At 37.2% G+C, this 18,881-nt stretch overlaps 1 protein-coding gene and 1 long non-coding RNA gene across 2 annotated transcripts; one reads left to right on the forward strand and one right to left on the reverse strand.

The window, feature by feature from the left end:
* Positions 1-698: 698 nt before the first annotated feature.
* Positions 699-7,903, reverse strand: LOC148209210 (uncharacterized). The gene is given in 6 exon segments (XM_088117452.1): positions 699-2,239; positions 2,242-4,130; positions 4,374-5,500; positions 5,546-6,044; positions 6,114-6,456; positions 6,964-7,903. Coding segments are annotated over 6 exon segments (6,339 nt in total).
* Positions 7,904-15,816: 7,913 nt separating this feature from the next.
* Positions 15,817-18,881, forward strand: LOC148209211 (uncharacterized). Its single transcript, XR_015787386.1, has 3 exons — positions 15,817-16,296; positions 17,020-17,107; positions 18,176-18,881. It is a non-coding gene; the product is annotated as an uncharacterized LOC148209211 (long non-coding RNA).

Genomic DNA, 18,881 nt, shown 5'->3' on the forward strand with positions numbered 1-18,881 from the left:
CCATGATATATCGGGTTCGATTTAACCAACAAAAAACTAAAAGGAAACGGACCTGGCTTGACACAGGCTTCGACCACGATCTTTGATCGGGTTCCAACATAAAACTAAACAAGCTTGCTTGAGCAAAAATGAGTCGTCATAAAATTCTCTGCCATAGGGCTTTTTGGAGACTTCTCCAAGGCAAATGCATGAAATGACGCATGAAACGGTGCATGAAATGTGCGTTTGATGCATGATGATAACAGGAAAATTTGTCTTGGATGCAAAAATAGAGTGAAATCACTTGCTTTTATAAAAAACTTGGGATTGTTCAGATAGCTCGATCACCGCATTTCGCCTTCCTTCAAAAATCCTTTTAACTGGATCGAGAGTAACCAGAACAAATGGGACGACGACTTTGCCCTGATAACTTTGTAATGTCGTACTTGCCCCAATGTTCCAGAGAACAAAATGTCCATCGGGCTTCCTGTGCCCTTATGTTTGATTTTGAGTAACGCATAGCCTTGGAGACGTGAAAAAGCTACCGTCCTTCGTATATAGAAAGAGACGAATGGAGACCAGACTTTATAAATGACAAGAGACACACGTCTCAAAGATGTGGTTTAAATTTATAGGCTATTATAGAGAATGGATACACAAAACTGCCTTTCAAGCATAATACTGAGATCAAAGTGAAATTTTTTGAAATACATCATAAACTATGCATAATATTTTCGAACATGATCTGAGTTGATTGGATTTAAAAATTCAGTGCCATCCATGTTGGCCAGAACTAGTGCTCCTCCGGAGAAAGCCTTTTTCAGCACAAATGGTCCTTCATAATTCGGGGTCCATTTGCCTCGATGATCTTTCTGTAATGGGAGAATTCTTTTTAGAACTAAATCTCCCTCTCTAAACCTTCTTGAGTGCACCTTCTTGTCATAGGCTTTCATCATTCTTCTTTGATAAAGTTGTCCTCTGTATAATGCCGTCAACCTCTTTTCTTCTACAAAGTTTAGCTGCTCATAACGTCTTTGGACCCACTCAGCCTCTTGTAACTTAGCTTCCATGATAACTCTCAATGATGGAATTTCTACTTCAATAGGGAGAACAGCTTCCATACCATAAACTAAAGAAAATGGTGTTGCCCCAGTTGAAGTACGGACTGAGGTGCGGTAACCATGTAAGGCAAATGGAAGCATTTCATGCCAGTCTCTGTAAGTTACAGTCATCTTTTCAACTATTCTTTTTATGTTTTTGTTGGCGGCTTCTACTGCACCATTCATCTTAGGTCGATAAGGGGTTGAGTTGAGATGTTTGATCTTAAACTGCTCACAGAGCTCACTCATCAATTTGTTGTTCAAATTCCTTGCATTATCGGAAATTATGGTTTCAGGAAGACCATAACGACAAATAATTTCCTTCTTGATGAATTTGACTACAACTCCTTTTGTCACATCTCGGTAAGAAGCTGCTTCTACCCATTTAGTAAAATAATCTATGGCTACCAAAATGAATCGGTGCCCATTTGATGCTTTAGGTTCGATAGGTCCTATCACATCCATGCCCCACATAGAGAAAGGCCAAGGAGCTGTCAAAGTATGCAAATGAGAAGCAGGAGCATGAGTCTTGTCCGAGTAAATTTGACATTTGTGACATTTTCTTGCATATTTAATACAATCTGTCTCTATAGTCAGCCAGTAATAGCCAGCTCTTAAAATTTGTCTAGCGATCATGTGTCCATTTGCATGAGTGCCACACACTTCTTCATGAACTTCTTCCATAATCCTATTGGCATCTCTTCATTCGACGCACCTTAGGAGAACCATGTCATGGTTTCTCTTGTACAGTATCTCTCTGTTTAAGAAAAACTTCATTGCCAACTTGCGAAGGGTGCGCTTATCATTTTCTGAAGCATTTGGTGGATACTCTTTACTCTTTATATATTGCTTGATGTCATGAAACCAGGGGTTACCATCGGGTTCTTCCTCAATGCTCATACAAGAAGCTGAGACATCTCTCCTCCCAACTTTAATCGGACGGACATCCTCATTGAGTTCTAAATTGAACATCACCGCTAATGTTGCCAATGCATCTGCTACTTGATTATTTTCTCTTGGCAAATAATCAAATGAGATTTCATCAAATTCTTGTGACAATTCTGTTATGAGTTGTTTGTAAGGCAACAACTTAACGTCTCTTATTTCCCATTCTCCTCTTAGTTGATGAATTACTAGCATAGAATCCCCAAAAACTTTTTCTTAACCTTCATATCAACAGCAGCTTGGACGCCCATCGAGCATGCTTCATACTCGGCCATATTATGTGTGCAGTCAAAACATAATCTAGCGGTAAGAGGGTATAGTTCCCCTTTTGGTGATATCAAAATAGCCCCAATCCCATGACCTAACTCGTTAGAGGCACCATCAAACATCATGGTCCAAGTTTGCGGGTCTAAACTTTCCTCACTTGCAGTTATGGTGGAGATATACTCATCTGGAAAATCGAACTTTACCGGTATGTAGTCATTTATAGGTTGTTGAGCTAGGTAGTCGGCCAAAGCACTCCCCTTAATAGCCTTTTGAGTCACATAAACAATATCATATTCGGACAAGAGGACCTGCCACCTTGCAATTCGACCCGAGAGAGACGGCTTTTCAAAAATGTACCTTATGGGGTCCATCTTTGAAATGAGCCATGTGGTATAATACAACATGTATTGTCTTAGACGTCGAGCAACCCAAGCTAGAGCACAACAAGTTTTTTCTACTTGAGAGTATCTAGTCTCGCAATCGGTGAACTTCTTACTTAAATAATATATAGCCTGTTCTTTCCTGCCTGAATCATCATGCTGCCCTAGTACACATCCTATTGAGTTTTCAGTCACTGTGAGATACAAAATAAGGGGTCGTCCTGGAGTTGGTGGCACAAGAATTGGAGGGTCTTGCAAATACTGCTTAATCTTATCGAATGATGCTTGACAATCTTCACTCCATACCCCATCGTTGTTCTTGTGGAGCAATTTAAAGATGGGTTCGCAAGTTGCTGTTAAGTGAGATATGAACCTTGCGATGTAGTTGAGTCGTCCTAGAAATCCTCTGACTTCTTTCTGCGTCCGTGGAGGTGGCATCTCTAAGATTGCTTTGACTTTATCCGGGTCAACTTTAATGCCTTCTTGGCTTACTACAAAACCAAGGAGTTTTCTAGTGGTTGCCCCAAATATGCATTTGTTGGGATTGAGTTTCAATTTGAACTTCCTCAATCGATCAAACAGCTTCCTTAAAATAGTTGTGTGCTCCTCGCCCTGTTTTGACTTGGCAATCATATCATCCACGTAAACTTCAATTTCTTTGTGCATCAAGTCATGAAAGAGAGTAACCATGGCACGCTGGTAGGTTGCCCCAGCATTTTTTAGCCCAAATGACATAACTTTGTAGCAGAAAGTTCCCCATAGCGTAATGAATGTGGTTTTTTCACGATCCTCAAGTGCCATCTTGATCTGATTGTAGCCTGAGAACCCATCCATAAAGGAGAAGGTTGAGAACCAAGCAGTATTATCAACCAGCACATCGATATGAGGAAGCGGGAAGTTGTCTTTTGGACTTGCACGATTCAAGTCTCTATAATCAACACACATTCTTACTTGTCCATTTTTCTTTGGTACAGGGACAATGTTTGCCACCCACTCAGGGTAATTAGATACCGTAAGGAACCCTGCATCGATTTGCTTCCTTACTTCATCCTTTATCTTGATCAACATATCTGGCCTCATTTTCCGTAACTTCTGTCTCACCGGCTTGAACTTTGGGTTGGTCGGCAATTTGTGCACTACGATGTCTGTATCTAAACCAGGCATATCCTGATAGGACCAAGCAAAAACATCAGCATACTCATGAAGTAACTCTATCAACTTTTTGCGACTCTCTGAAGACATATGAGTGCCTATTTTAATCTCTTTGGCTTCGGCTTGTGATCCCAAGTTAAGTGTCTCAGTTAATTCTTCATGGGGTCCCAACATTTTTTCTTCTTCTTCTAGCATTCTCAATAACTCAGCAGAGGGCTCGTCATCTATTTCCTCATCAGATTCAATATTGTATATAGGTGTATCGAGCTCGTATTTCGAATCATTATCGCATTCAATCTCAGTATTACTGTTTAAGACATAATAAAGGAAAAAAAACATAAATAAATGAATAAATTGGCCCAGAGAATAGTAGAGGAAAGAAACAAAGTGAATGAACTCAAACTTTATTGATATGGAAGAATTATAAACAAATAATAGATCTGGATGGAATGTACAGGAAATAGAAAATTAATTTAATTAATTAAGAAAATGAGGGGAAGGAAAAAAAAATTACTTTGATTTATTATTTACAAAAGACGGTAGCTCTAACACGCTCCAATTGCTTAGCTTGAAACCGTCTGGGCACGGGTAGACAAAAGGTTCGACTTGCTCTCTTTCTTCTGTCACTGCTGCCGCTACAGAGCTCTCATCGTACTCCTGATGGATTGTGCCGGCACTTCTCAAAGAGTGGCTGAGAGGTGGAACAGTCCTCCTAGAGTAATCACGCTCCCCATTCTCAAATCTTGAGAGGCGTTTTGCTTTTTCCATACTCCGCACTCTAATAATGTCACCTCTATTTGGCTTATATCCTAGCCCGAACCTCCTTGTGTTTTTAGCCATCCTCAGCAGCTTGTCTAAACTCCCGTTGTTTACTTTAAAGGCGGCCTCTAAAAGTCGTGGCTTAGGTCTTCCAAACTTCCCATGTAAAGTTGTAGCATTTGCAATCTCGAATGATTGGAATGAAGACTCAAAAGCTTCTTCTGCTGCTTCAACGTATGGCATCGAAGCAAGCCTTGAGACTAGAATGTCTTCTTGTCCCGATATGATCACTAACTTTTGGTCAACCGCAAACTTAATTTTCTGATGTAAAGTGGATGGAACTGCTCCTGCCGAATGTATCCACGGTCGCCCCAGCAAGAAACTATAAGCTGATGTGATGTCCATAACCTGAAATGTTATGTCAAAGGTGCAAAGACCTATCTGGATCGGGATCTCAATATCCCCAACGACAGCGTTGCGAGCTCCATCGAAAGCTCTTACTATCACAGTACTAGGTCTCATATGGGACATATCAACGGGTAACTTCTCTAGCGTGGATCTTGGCATTATGTTTAAAGAAGATCCATTGCCCACAAGGACTTTTGCTATTAGGAAGTTTTTACACTTAACTGAGATGTGGAGAGCTTTGGTATGTCCTGTACCCTCTGGTGGTATCTCCTCATCTGTAAAAGTGATGCAGCTAGATGCCATTATATTCCCCACAACGTTGCTCAAATTATCCACTGTGATGTCTTGTGAAACGAAAGCCTGTTTCAAGGCCTCTAACAGTGCATTCCGATGCGCTTCAGAGGATAACAATAAAGATAATATAGAGATCTTTGCGGGTGTCCGACCTAATTGTTCAATAACTTTGTATTCATTTTGCTTCACTAGCTTCAGAAACTCTTGAGTCTCTTCCTCGGACACGGGTTGTTAAGAACTTACATCCTTTACAACAATTGCCTCCACCAGTTCATCATGGACATCCTCGTGGAGTTTGGCCTTCCCTTTCTTATCCTCTTCCACTTTCTCCTTCTTCTTCTCACTTGCTTTCTCTTTATTCTTTTCACTAGTAGTTTCATTCACGCGCTTTAGCAGGCTATCCGGTGTATAACATCTCCCAGTTCGTGTCAAACCTCCCACTCCAGTGATATTGTCAACTGGGAGTGAAGGAGATGATACATCTTGCCCTACAGTTACCTTGCACTCATATTTCCAAGGCACTGCTTTGGAACTTTTATACTCGAAAGGAGCTGGGACCGTGATAGTGATTGGTTTCCGACTGCAGCTAGGTGCATCTGGCTTTTCACGGTAAAAGATGGTGAGGCGTTTTGGTTTAATAGAATCACTTGAGCCCTCAGCAACCAAGATATCTTCCACAACATTTGTCCGTTTCTTCTGGTGAGAATTTGCAACAGTAAGGATTTTTGAGTCTAACAACTCTTGAACTTTCATCCGAAAACTGTTGCATTACTCTAGGGAGTGACCTTTTGCCCCAGAGTGGAACAGGCACGTCAGACTTTCATCATACCCTTTATACTTTGGGCATAGGTATTCCACTGATATATATCCACTGCCCAAGAGAATTTCGAATAGTTCCTCCATAGGGGTTGTAATATCGGCAACCTTACTCTTCGACTCGATCCCTTGGCATTCGATTGCATTTATTTGGACATTCTGATGATTCGACAGCGGATTCTTACTTACATCAAGCCCATTTTCTTTTTTAAAGTTCAACCAACCTGCCTTGATCAAAGCTTGAACCCTGTATTTCAATGCAGTGCAGTTCTCTGTTGAATGCCCTATGGCTCCTGCGTGATAGTCACAACGAGCATTTGCATCATACCATCTTGGGTATGGAGGCTGGATCGGATCTACAGGTACAGGTGCCAGCTGATTATTTTGAAATAACTGAGGCAGAAGTTCAGTATAAGTCATGGGGATTGGGTCAAACTGGGTCTGTTTACGTGCCCCTCTATTATTCTGCTACCCTTGAGTATAGAATGTATTATGCTGCTGACCCCTAGGTTGAAAATTTTGACTGGTTGGGGTAGGTTGGAAATTTTGACTGGTTGGGGGTCGAAAATTTTGGGAAGCATAAGGGGAGTAATGTAAAGTTGCATTATTCACAAATGGTTGATTATACCCGTATGGCGTTGGGTAATAATACGGAGAGTATCGCGGTGTCTGACGGTACGGTTGTTGTTTCCAAGAGTGTCGGTCTGCTCCCACCATTTGCACCTCACCTTCCTTCTTCTTGGAATGACTTGCCTTCTTTGCGGCCAATGGCTCATCAGCAGTACTAGTTATTCGCCCATGTCTAACCCCATATTCGATCCTTTATCCGATGGTCATAATATCAGAGAAATTTGTGGAAGCGCTTCCTATCATCCGATCATAGAAAGGATGTTTTAGGGTATTGATGAACATGACAGATAGCTCCTTATCTGTTAAAGGAGGTTGGACTTGAGCAGCCGTGTCCCTCCACCTTTGAGCATATTCCTTAAAGCTCTCTGTACTCTTCTTCTCCATCCTCTGTAAATCTAAGCGATCTGGAGCCATGTCTATGTTATGCTTATATTGTTTTAGGAAGGAGTCGGCCAGATTCTTCCATGAGCCAACATGAGAGCTATCTAACTGCATGTACCAACGAGAGGCCGGACCAGATAAACTATCTTGAAAGCAGTGTATCAACAATTTGTCATTTTGGACGTATGCTGCCATCTTCCTACAGTACATTATCAGATGATTCTTAGGACAAGAAGAACCATTGTACTTCTCAAACTCTGGCACCTTGAATTTTGGAGGGATGACTAAACCAGACACCAAGCACAATTGTGAGGCATCGATGTTTCCAAAAACGTCTGTCCCCTCTATTGCTCTTAATCTTTCCTCCAGAACTTCGAACTTCTCGTTACTAGGGGCATTTTGTCCAACTGGGTTTGTCTTGGCTGGGAGATCGCCTAGGTTAAGGACTGTAGGGGGTGACATCATTTGCTCGGGCTCTCGAAAAATGATGTTGGTTAGGATTTGCTGAGCTCCCTTAACAAAGAGATGCGGATACTGACCAACCGGGACGTCATACAGAGGGTTGTACGTTGTATATTGTGGCATGAAACCCTCTGCCACTAGCCTAAGAGGTGGACCGTACCCAGGTGGATAAGGCGGGGTTTCTTGCGGCTCATGGACAGGGTTGCTAGATGTAGCAGGATCTGCAGCCGCTTTGCCTTTTTCCAACGCGAGGAGGATGGCATCTAACTTTTCTCGCAACTCCTCGATATCTTTCCTTGTTTTCTCCTGCTCGGCTTTTTGATCTTCCATCATTAATCTTGCCCTGCCTCTGGTACGGTAAGTGCGATGTGGTGCCAGTGAGCGAGCTATCTTGAACAGTCCCTTTTGTTTTTTAGAAAAATAGAAGACAAAAAGAAAGAGAAAGAAAACCATAAATAAATAAGTTCGTGACTTTATTATAAATTGGATAAATAAATGAAGATTACAAGAAAACAACAATTATGCCAAATTTGAACCCCAATGCTTAAATCATGGAATTGAAAGTACATTAAAGCAGAGTGTCAATAAAACTGTCCCCAATGCTCTAGATCTCGTCGAAGTTTGCCCAAGAACTTGAGTGTGCTTTTGCCATTCGGCTGTGTAGGGGCAATGGCAGATGTGAGAGCTCGTGCCTCTTCAGCTAAACCATCTGCCCTACGGGCTGCCTGTCTAACTTGGGTGAGTGCATGTTCTGAATTATGACGCAACAATGTGTTATCGCGCCTCACATGGTCTAATTCATACTCCACTTGGTTGTATTGTTCCTTGATATGGGCATAATCATGCATTAACCCATCAACAGCATTCTGGGTTTTGTCGAGACGGCTTGAAAGCGCCTGAACAGTTTCCCTTAATCTTTGATTTTCTTGAGCATATTGAGCTAACTGTACTTCTTTCTCCTCCAGCACAATGGCCTTTTCACGAAGGGACATGATTTCTGTTTGTAGAGAAGACATTTGTTGTGATATTTGTTTGTTTTGTGCCCTCAAGGCTGCTTGTGAGCTCTCTTCGTACTTTCTTCTGTTAGGGTCCCGAACCTCTACTTCTAGCGGTCTGTTTTCTTTCCCCTGGCAACCGACCTCCCTTCTTGCCTGCTGTAATTCCAGCTCAATGTTTCGAGGTAGATTTTGATTGAATCCTAGTTGTAGTCTTTCTTTAGCTGATGTGGGGTTCCCTTCTCGCAGCTCGTATTCTATCTTGCGAACCTTCTGCTGAGTGGATTGATTTGGGCTCATTTCAGAAAGAATTCTCCTAGTGGGAACCTCTAGCTTTCCTTTGCCCTTGTCGGTTGGTAGAAGAACCACAGTTTTTCCTCTACTCGAATGCCACTGTTCATATCCTTCAAATATATTATCGTGGTAATTGCCACTTTGGATTCTGACAATCGTCTTCCACGCCTTTACGACCTCCTGAATTTTGTTTTTGCAAAACCCAATATCATAGGCAAATTCAGAGTTTTTTAAGTCATGTGTGGCGGGGATAAACTGACGTACCCATATCTGACGCAGTACCATTAATGGGGCATAAGATACACATCCCCATGGACCCAATAACGGCAGACTATGAAATTTACCACACCTATACATCATAGGTTTGGTTGACATCCATCGGGCTCTCCACTCCACGTCTTCTGGCCTTAGTCCTGCAAAGAAAATGCTCCACTCTTCTTTTCCTGGGTGAATTTGACTCCAATCTGCTTGGTTGAATTCAAGCATGGGATTTTGTAATCTACTCCACGATCTTGAAAATTTGACCTGAGGACACTTGAACTCTGGTGGACAATTTATATGGCTGAGGATCCAAGATGGGTATTACGAGATTAACCCCCATTTCTACCTTGACAAATAGCTTGACCACCCGCTCTTCAATGTACCCACTAACTTTAGGGAATAAAACCAAGTTAAATAAGCACAGAGCTAATAGCGATAGCTCCCTTTCTTCATTAACGAACCTCTGCTGAAGACTCAGGATATATTCTATCGGTAAGCATGTGTTTTCTCCCTTCCTTTTCACATGTTTTTCAATCTCACCAGCAGATATCTTCCCTACAAGCAGCGATACTGCCCTTTTCAATGTAAACCCACCATCATAGGAATAAACCTCAATTTTCTCTTGCAGTGGTATTTGTAAGAGGGTGTGGTATTCCTCGATAGTTGGGGTTATATCCATTGAGCTAAAAGTAAAGCATCTATAGGCCGGATCCCAATGTTGAACTAATGCTCTCAACACTGAGAAGTTTACTCGCACGTACAGGAGCTGCGCTATGTGACCATATTTTTTTATGAACTGGGTCTTTCTATCTGGTCTTAAACCCTCCCATAAATGTTTCAAGGTATCCAACTGATTTTCTGGAAACGTTACATTTTGAAATGGCATGATTACATTCTGTGATAATGCGTCACCATGAGTATGTTGCATGTTCTCTGACCATTGACGGACAATTTCTTGGTCTTGCTCTCTCCACTCTTGGGTAGGAACCTTACTGGAACTCATGCTTTAATTTACTGTCAATATTAATGATTTAAGACTTAGGTCAATTTTGGTAAAATTGAAAGAAAATAAATTTAAAGGGAAAGTTGCGAAACTTTTTTTTTTATTGTTGTAAAAAAACGATTATTAAGTGAGAGAATGTATGAGACTCTTTTAAACAAATCACTTTATTAACACCAACAGAAACAAACTAAACAAAAATAAATAAATAAATAGTAGAAATCTGATGCTAAAATGAGTGTAAAGTTAATGCCTACACAACCTAGAGGAAAGCGACCCCCAAATCTTCCATACGCTTGCGCGGTATGGTCAACTTGAATGGAGAATTTCATGCGCCTGCACGGGAACCGAAATTCCACGAAGGTCACACTACTCAGTCCCCGATCTAATCCTAAAGGTAAAGCCCGGGTAGGAGGCTTGTGTACTTGTGCGAGATGCATATGATGTCAAACCAAATTAATAAAAAAAAAAACAAAGCGAACAAGAAAGGAGGAAAAAAAAAAAGAAATATAATAAGATAATAAATAACAAAAATAATGGCTTGACTCTCTAATATCCCCAGCGGAGTCGCCAAGCTGTCGCAACGTCATCACGACGCGGAGCGGCCGACATCATCCCTTGAAGGGTCTCTTTCGAGATTAGGGTTTGGAGTCGCCACCAATCATCTACGAGGTGTGATTGGTCACCTATTTTAAAAACTTGGTCTACGAAAAACAGATTTTGGTTTGGGAGTCGGTTGAGCGTAGGGAAGGTGTTAGCACCCTACGACACCCGTTCGAAAACGGTACCATATTTTGTAAAAAATTATCCTATTATACTTTGCTCCAAAAAAAAAAAATACTTTTGTGTTTGATTTTAAATGTCCCAAATTTATTGGTTCATATTTTACGATAAAATATGAACCAACAAGCATGAGTGGCGCAAAGACCATTAGAAAAACAAATTATCACCTCGAGAATATTGGAAAGATCCAATTTCTGTCATTAAATAAAAAATAATAATTTTAGTGTAGGAGCCATCAAGACTTGAACTTGTGATGTGAAAATCCATATATAAATTTCTTACCAATGTGCCAACATCCTAAGATATTATTTAATATTTTATATAAATGTTTTAAGATTTGAAATCTTATAAAAACGAAAGTTTTTTTTATATTAAAAAAAACATTTTATCTAAAATAGTTGTTTGGTAAAATAATGATATAAAAAAAACATTAATTTAAGCCAGCAAAGACTCGAACCAAAGATATGTGAATTACTTCTAAGTAACCTACCACTATGCCAACATCATATGATACAACTTAGTATTATTTCTTATCATACAAATCTTTATTTAAAAAAAATGTTTAAAAAAAATAATAATAATACTAAAATGAAAAATAATAATAATAATAATAATAATAAAATAAATTTATTTTATTTTAGATTTGAAATTCCTCTAACAAACTTCCTTAAAAATAACATTTAAAACAAACTTATTTTTAAAATTTAAATAATCAAATCATATTTAAAACAAATTTATTTCAAAAATAATCAAATCATATTTCTTATTTCAAAAATAATCAAATCATATTTCTTATTTCAAAAATAATCAAATCATATTTCTTATTTCAAAAATAATCAAATCATATTTCTTACTTGTTTTTAAAATTTAAATAATCAAATCATATTTCTTATTTTAAAAATTATCAAATCATATTTAGACAAATTTATTTTAAAATATATATATATATATCAAATTTAAAACAAGCTTATTTAAAACAAATATAAAAAAAAAATCAAATCATTTCTAAAACAACCTTTTTCTATACCACGTACTGCAATGAGGAAATTTTGGGTGTGCCCGCGGGTCTGAAACCGTGAAGGAGCACTCGAGGTCGGATTCAGGTGGTCGATGATCCGTGCGTCGATTGTTGAACTTTGCGCCAGACTACTGTGGTGCAGGTTGTCTGAACTTGTGATCACCGGGGACTTGTGTAGTCTGTGTATCGTCGGGGTTGCCGGCCTGGGTGAAGAGGAAGAGAAGGTGATGGTAGAGAGAAAGAAGGAAGTGAATTCTTCTCTGTATGGGTTCTGTCTGTCTTTCCTCCTCACTGCAGCCCTCCTTAAGTACACCTAAAACTAACAATAAAAAAGAAAAGGGGGAAGAGAAGAGAGAAAAAGAGGGAGGAGAAGAAGGGGGGATACAGGAAAAAATAAAAGGGGAGAACTTTTTTTTTTTATCTTAAAATCAATTTTAAAAAAAAAACCAATTATTTTCAAATAAAATTTAATTTTAAAACTTAATTTGATTCAATTAAAACTTTACATTAAATTTTATAATAAAGTAAATTATCTTATTTTAAACTAAATCAATAAACATAAAAAAAAATAAAAAATAATAATAATAAATAAATTAGTAATAAATTTAAAAAATAAAAAAAACGAAAGCGAGCCGGACCAAATACGGTGTCTAGAAGTTGTATATATTTTTACGTATCTAACTAGTTGAGTAGTTTAGATTTTATTTTTATTTTTTTGTTATGAGATTTGGTTGTTAAATATATCTTTTAGTTTTGATCAAGATTTTTCATCTCTAAACACATGTGTGACTTCCCTGTATCACAAAACCATCAATTTTAAAGAGAGGTTATGGGTTTCTCCTGAATATATCAGAGGTACCGTCAAATGACTAAGCTCTCCAAATTGCAGCATGTAAAAATTTGATGTCAATTGATTCGTCAAATACAGAGACAGTAAAAATGGAAGAAAGCGATGATCAAGCTACTCAATCGATAAATCTAGATAATAAGATTTGCACCGTGAAACTTAATGATGATAACTTTTTCCCTTTGCAAATTTCAGGTTCTTACAACCCTAGGAGCCACCACCAAAAGTCTTCGAGAATGTTGAAAACTCTTATTCTACTGTATGAACTCCTAATCCGGTATTTTCCCAATGGAAGCAGCAAGATAAACTAATTCTGTCTTGACTTTTGAGATATTGATGAATGAAGATATATATTGGAGCAAATGTTGCATTGTAATTCTTCCGAGAAAATTTGGAATAGCCTACTCCAAATTTTTTGACATGACTCGTCCCAAAACACATACTAGTCTTAGACATAGACCCCGATTAACTACGGAGTCCATAGTCAACTTCTTGTTAGCTTTAAGCTGAACTTTGACCAACAAACTTTGAATGAGTGTGCAATAAAATAATAATCTCTACCGAACAACCATTTATACATCCAATCTAAACATTATTCTTTTCTATCAAAATGTGCTAATAAAACTTTTTACAAACTTCCGACACTGATAAAATAAAAAATACACCCATATTTTATATATTTATTTTACATTTTATTAATTTATTATGTTTAAATATTTGAATTTAATTATAATTTATCATTTTATGATTGATTGAAGATATTCAAAATTGAGGAGAGCTCAACTGTAAATAAATAAATAGATATAATCAAAGTAGGAAACATTATTCAAAAATTGATTAGGAATTTTTTTATTTAATTTGTTTTCTTTTAAATAGGATCTTCCCAATTAATCTCTAAAAACAGAGAAGTCTGAGGAGTTCCATCATCCAAGTTCCAACAAAAAGCTCTCTTCTCCTAAATACAATTTATCTCACTACCATGAGTGGCTAGACTTTAATTTTTCCAACTCAAGGGTTATTCAAGTCCGATTGTAAGCTTGGGAGGCTCGAGATAGAGATTTCTTCTTTTTCAAGTATTCTTTGTTTTTTGTTCTTATTATTTATGAACAGTTTATATTAATTAAATTGACGCTTTAATTCATACTAATTGTTCTACTACTACCCATGAGTTTGTGATCCGTAATTGTCATAAACGATTGAATTAAGTAGCAAGGAGTTGGCTTATGTGTGTGTATTTATGGCTTTTCCATGTTTACATAGCTTGCATAATAGACTCGAGGGAAACAAATAGACAAAATTAATTAACTTGCAACTATCTCAAATTAACTGATTTTGGTTTAGTTATTTCTCATTAACCTTAATGTTATTCTTTGATTAATATGTAATGCTATTGTGCCTAGTTGATTAATTAATAAGATTTAATTTTGATGCTTGGTCTAAATTAATTAAATTAGAAGAATTAAAACTTACCACGACTTTTTCGAGTAAGTAGACTAAGTTCTTGAATCAATAAACTAATTTTGTGTAAAGTCTATGATCAATATTACAATTAGATGAAAATCACACATTTGGATTGGAAGTTTGGTAAGATTGACTTTCATTTTCCTTTTAGTTTATCTATTTAAATTCAAAACCACCTATTTTTTTTTTCTTTGAGAAATTAATTTCATTGGTTTCTTTGGGATTCGACCTGGTCTCACTACTTCTACAAGTTAGATTTAGTAAAATCAATAATTATTTTGATCATGCATACACAATGTCATGCAACTCTTGAACTATTCTAGGTGGCAGAAACTAATCTATTTTACTTCTTTCTTTATCTTAATCCACACTGCATACCCAAGTTGAGCTTGTACAATTCTATCTTTGAAAATAAATCTTATCTGGAATTGGACCAATAAAACACCATAATATCAACAACTTATAATTATGCATTCCAATGTTGTAACCTACTTAACAAGGATAAACTAACTGCAGTAGGCGAAATTCTTGAACAATTAAACTTCCTGCTTAAATAGCCAACAACAATTACTTTTTCTGGACGAATATAACCCTTATAAAGTAACCTTTGCAGCTCTGTTCTCAATTCTCTTACCTTCGTGGAAGCCATAACCATAAAACTGCTCTTACTCAACATCTATCTCAATCTCATGGTCTCTTTTTTTTGACTAGTCTTACAAACTTCTTCCTCTTTATCATTTGTTTTTCCCCCATGTTGTAACTGAGTTTCTAAGTTTCTAAGTTGTAAGGAGAAAGTAGATCAGTTTCTACCACCTAGAGTAGTTCAAGATCAGTTGCATGACATTCTCTATGTAGGTTTGGTTTGTTTGTAAAAAGTTTTATTAGCACCATTTTGTTGGAAAAGAATGTTTAGAATGGTTGTTCGGTAAAGTTTATTATTTTATTGCACATTCATTCAGAGCCTGTTAGTCAAAGTTCAGGTGATAGTTAAAAAGAAGAAATTGACCACGGACTCCATAGTTAGTCAGGGTTTGTGGTCAGTGCGATTTGTTCTATGACTAGTAGGTGTTTTGGGACGGATCGTGTCATTTTCACTTCAAGGAATCTTGCACAAGTTATGAAGAAAAAATCAAAATTGCAAATTTTGCAAAAATGAGGTTCGCCAATGAAAGAGTATTTCTCAAAGATAAAAAAAAAAAAAACATTTATGCCCTAGCTGCTATTGGAAAAACTGTTTCAATAGAGAACAATATCATGTATGTCTTGGCTCGATTAGATTCTGAATATGAATCTATGATTTCGATGATATCAGCCAAGACTGGGCCACAAACAATTCATAAGAAGTTATGTCTCTCTTACTAGCGCAAGAAAATAAAAATGAAAGCAAGATGATAAGCACAAATGACACACTTCCTACAAAAAAATTTGATGGTTCACAACCAGACAACTAAGGAGAATGATAATTCCAAAGATAATAACTAGAGAGGGAAATGACGAATATGGAATGATAACTCTAATCGAGGAGGAGGCCGAAATTGGAATAATAGTAACTGAATTTAGTGTCAACTTTGTGGCAAATTTGGTCACACGATACTCAAATGCTATTCTCGCTACGATCCACCTCAACAACAACCCCCACTTCTAGTTCGCCTTATCCTATAGGCAATTCTCCTTATCCTCATATGTCAGCAATGATGGTTGCTCCGGATCTAAATCAAGATTGTAATTGGTATCTGGATTATGGTACAACGAATCATCTTACTCACAACTTTAACAATCTACTTGTTGGATTTGAATATTACGGTGGGAATCAGGTTCATGTAGGCAATTGTGCACATCTGCCTATTTCTCATATTGATTACTCTTCCATTATTTCTTCTAATTGTCTTTTTTACCTCAATAATTTGCTTCATGTCCCTAATATTTCCAAGAATTTTGATTAGCGTGAGCCAATTTTCCAAAGATAATAGTGTATATTTTGAATTTCACCTTTTTGTTTGCTATGTGAAGGACCAAATTACTAGCAAGGTGCTGCTCCAAGACATTTCATGACGGATTTTACAGGTTAAACCTATCCAAGCATCAACCCCTTTCTTCAAATTCAAACGATTCTTATTCACTACAAGAATGTGTTTCTTTGTCTACTTCAATTTTATCCCCTTTACCCAATGCTTGTAGTTCATATTCTTTAGATCTTCGGCATCGACGTATTGGGCATCCTACCCCATCTATTGTCAAACATATTGCTAGGTCTTGTGTACCAAATTTGTCTAATGATAGTTCTCTTAATTTCTGTCATGTGTGTGCAATTGGTAAAACTCAGGCTCTCCCATTTACCCCTCTTTGACCAATTATACAACCCTTTTGAAAGTAATTGTGTCAGATTTGTGGGGTCCCTCTTTAAATTATCTCGTAATGATTTTTATATTACATTAGTTTTATTGATGTCTACTCTTCTTATACTATGGATTTATTTTCTCAAATATAAATCAGAATCATTTCAAGTCTTTTTTTCAATTTCAAGACACTTGTTGAGAAAATGTTAGGAATCTTTATTATTCATTTTCAATATGATGGGGTAGTGAGTTCAAAACTTTTACCACTCATCTAAAAACTCATGGTATTGAACACAAACTTACACATCCTTACACATCCTAACAAAATGATATTGTTGAAAGAAAACATCGTCACATTGTGGACACAGAATTTGCTCTTTTGTCTCAATCTTATATGCCACTTGAATTTTTTGGATGATGCTCTTTCTACTGCTTTTTATCTCATCAATAGGTTACCGACTACTATTCTTCATGATGTGAGTCCCTTGGAGAAGCTCTTTGGTCAATCACTAACTATTCTTCCTCGAAGATTTTTTGATGTAAGTGTTATCCTTGTTTACGGCCTTATAATTCCCACAAGCTTTACTGTCATTCTCGTGTGTGCACTTTTATTGGCTATAGTATTATGCATAAAGGTTACATGTAATTGTCTCTTAATGGTCATTTATTCATTTCAAGTCTTGTTTTGTTCGATGAATCTTCCTTCCCTTTCACCAAATCTCCTATAGTCTTTACTCCCCTTCTTCAAATATTTCTCAAACCATGCCTACTGTTCCTTTATTATTTGCTTCTTCTCTTAATAGTTCTTCACCTCATATTTCATCTTCTACTATCTACTATCCTTAATATTGATATCTCTTCCTCAACAGACTCTAATCTTGACCTTATCTTCTTCCCCTGCTTCTGTAGTTGATGATTCCACTACTGATACTATACCTTCTACTACTGTTGTGTCGTCTACTTCCTCTAATTTGCATTCAATGATTATTATAAGTAAGAATTACATTTTTAGATCCAAGGCTATTTTGCTGAATTGTGTTAAACACGAACCTCCCTCTGTCAAAGAAACTTTAAGGTTTGAGCATTAGAGATGTGTTATGCAAGAAGAATATGGTGCCTCAATTCAGAATGGTACATGAGACATTTTTCCTAAACCTTATGATAATAACGTAGTTGGCTACAAATGGGTCTTCAAAATAAAAAGGAATTCGGATAGTTTGATTGCCTGGTACAAAGCTCGTCTTGTTGCTAAGAGGATTTCATCAATTCTTGGATATTGACTACACTGAGACGTTCAGTCCTGTTGTGAAGCCTATCATCATCTGCATTCTTCTCACGTTGGCCCTTACTCATGGGTAGAGTATTCGTCAAAATGATATAAACACTGCTTTTCTCTACGGTATACTTACTGATTTTGTTTTTATGGATTAGCCCGAAGGATTTCAGATATATGGATCATCTCATCTTGTTTGTCGCCTTCACAAGGCTCTTTACGACCTTAAGCCAGCCCCCCGTGTGTGGTTCAAATGATTGAGTCTATTTCTTTAATTTTATGGGATTTGTTAATTCTCGAGTTGAAATGCAAACCTTTTGATTGGGATAAACAGAGACAAATTGCTCTAGTGACGGATAAAAACGGAGGCGGCCGGAGATGAAGGCAGACAGAAGTCAGCTGGAGACGAAGGTAGGCAGAAATGATTGGAGAAGAAGGAATGATGAAAATCTCCTTTCGAACGGGATAAATGGAGATGGGCGATGGAGAAAAACGGAGCCGGTTGGAGAGCTCAACTCTGTGAGTGGATGTAAATTTATCTAAATTTAAATATTAATCCGCCTGGTCTCATGTTAATTTGGGTTGTGGGCCAAGTTTGTGAACCAAATTGATTCCAAGTTCAATTCTACATATTTTAAATGTGAATTTATTAAAAAATTTATGGTTCTGCGCTATCCAACAAAAATTTATAATTTCCTTCAATTAGTTTATTTAAAATCTAAAAGTGAGGGAGCAAATTAAATAGGGATAAGGAAGGAAATATATCTATAATGTATAATAGATTAAAAAGTACGGACGTAGAAGAAATATTTTTTGGACAATATTACCCTTAATTTTTTTACTTAATATAATACATGCCCTTCATTTATATTTAAACTATCCTTCCATCCATTTACGTTTCTCTCCCACATTTTTTCGTGTATCTCTCTTCTCTCTCCCACTCATTTATCCTTCGTTTAATTCTAATTTTCTCTCTTTGATTCTCTCTTCCCGCTTATCCAAATTCCTTTCCTTCTAATTTTTTGTTTTGTTTTATTTTA

This window comes from Momordica charantia (assembly GCF_013281855.1).
Source record: "Momordica charantia cultivar OHB3-1 chromosome 9 unlocalized genomic scaffold, Mcharantia_2.0 BLBB01000009.1, whole genome shotgun sequence".
Lineage (NCBI taxonomy): Eukaryota > Viridiplantae > Streptophyta > Magnoliopsida > Cucurbitales > Cucurbitaceae > Momordica > Momordica charantia.